Here is a 365-nt window from a genome sequence, read left to right on the forward strand (position 1 = left end):
AGAGCCTGGCGACTGAGGGACAAAGCTGCGGCCAGTGATGAGAGTCCAAGCGATGGAGCCAAAATTGCTGGGAGTTTTGCTCAGAGATCCTTCTGTTGGGTTTCGGTGGCAAGCAGCTGGGTGTTTTTCAGCGTGGCATGTGCCAACTGCAGGTCTGCTCATTTTAGGGGTCACCTGGGGGCTGTGATCCTCCGCAGCAAACCTGCAGGCAGCAACGAGTGGGAAGGGTCCACTCAAGGTTCAAGTTTCCATGGGGGCTTGCCTCCTCCCCGCCGGCCCTGTGAGGGGCTGCTCTTGGGACGGGGAGCTCTGCTCCAGACCCCGCAGCAGCTCTCCCAGGACGGCTAGGGCTTCCTGCAGGCCCT

The 365-nt window shown here is 60.8% G+C and overlaps 1 protein-coding gene across 1 annotated transcript in view; it reads right to left on the reverse strand.

The window, feature by feature from the left end:
- Nucleotides 1–240: 240 nt before the first annotated feature.
- ARL11 (ADP-ribosylation factor-like 11) overlaps nucleotides 241–365 on the reverse strand; it is a 646-nt gene continuing 521 nt past the window's right edge. The window contains exon 2 of the mRNA XM_009319978.1: nucleotides 241–363. Within this exon, the coding sequence (XP_009318253.1) occupies nucleotides 241–363 (123 nt within the window). The remainder of the gene's footprint in view (nucleotides 364–365) is intronic.

Source organism: Pygoscelis adeliae, unplaced genomic scaffold (genome assembly GCF_000699105.1).
Source record: "Pygoscelis adeliae isolate BGI_AS28 unplaced genomic scaffold, ASM69910v1 Scaffold32, whole genome shotgun sequence".
Taxonomy (NCBI): domain Eukaryota; kingdom Metazoa; phylum Chordata; class Aves; order Sphenisciformes; family Spheniscidae; genus Pygoscelis; species Pygoscelis adeliae.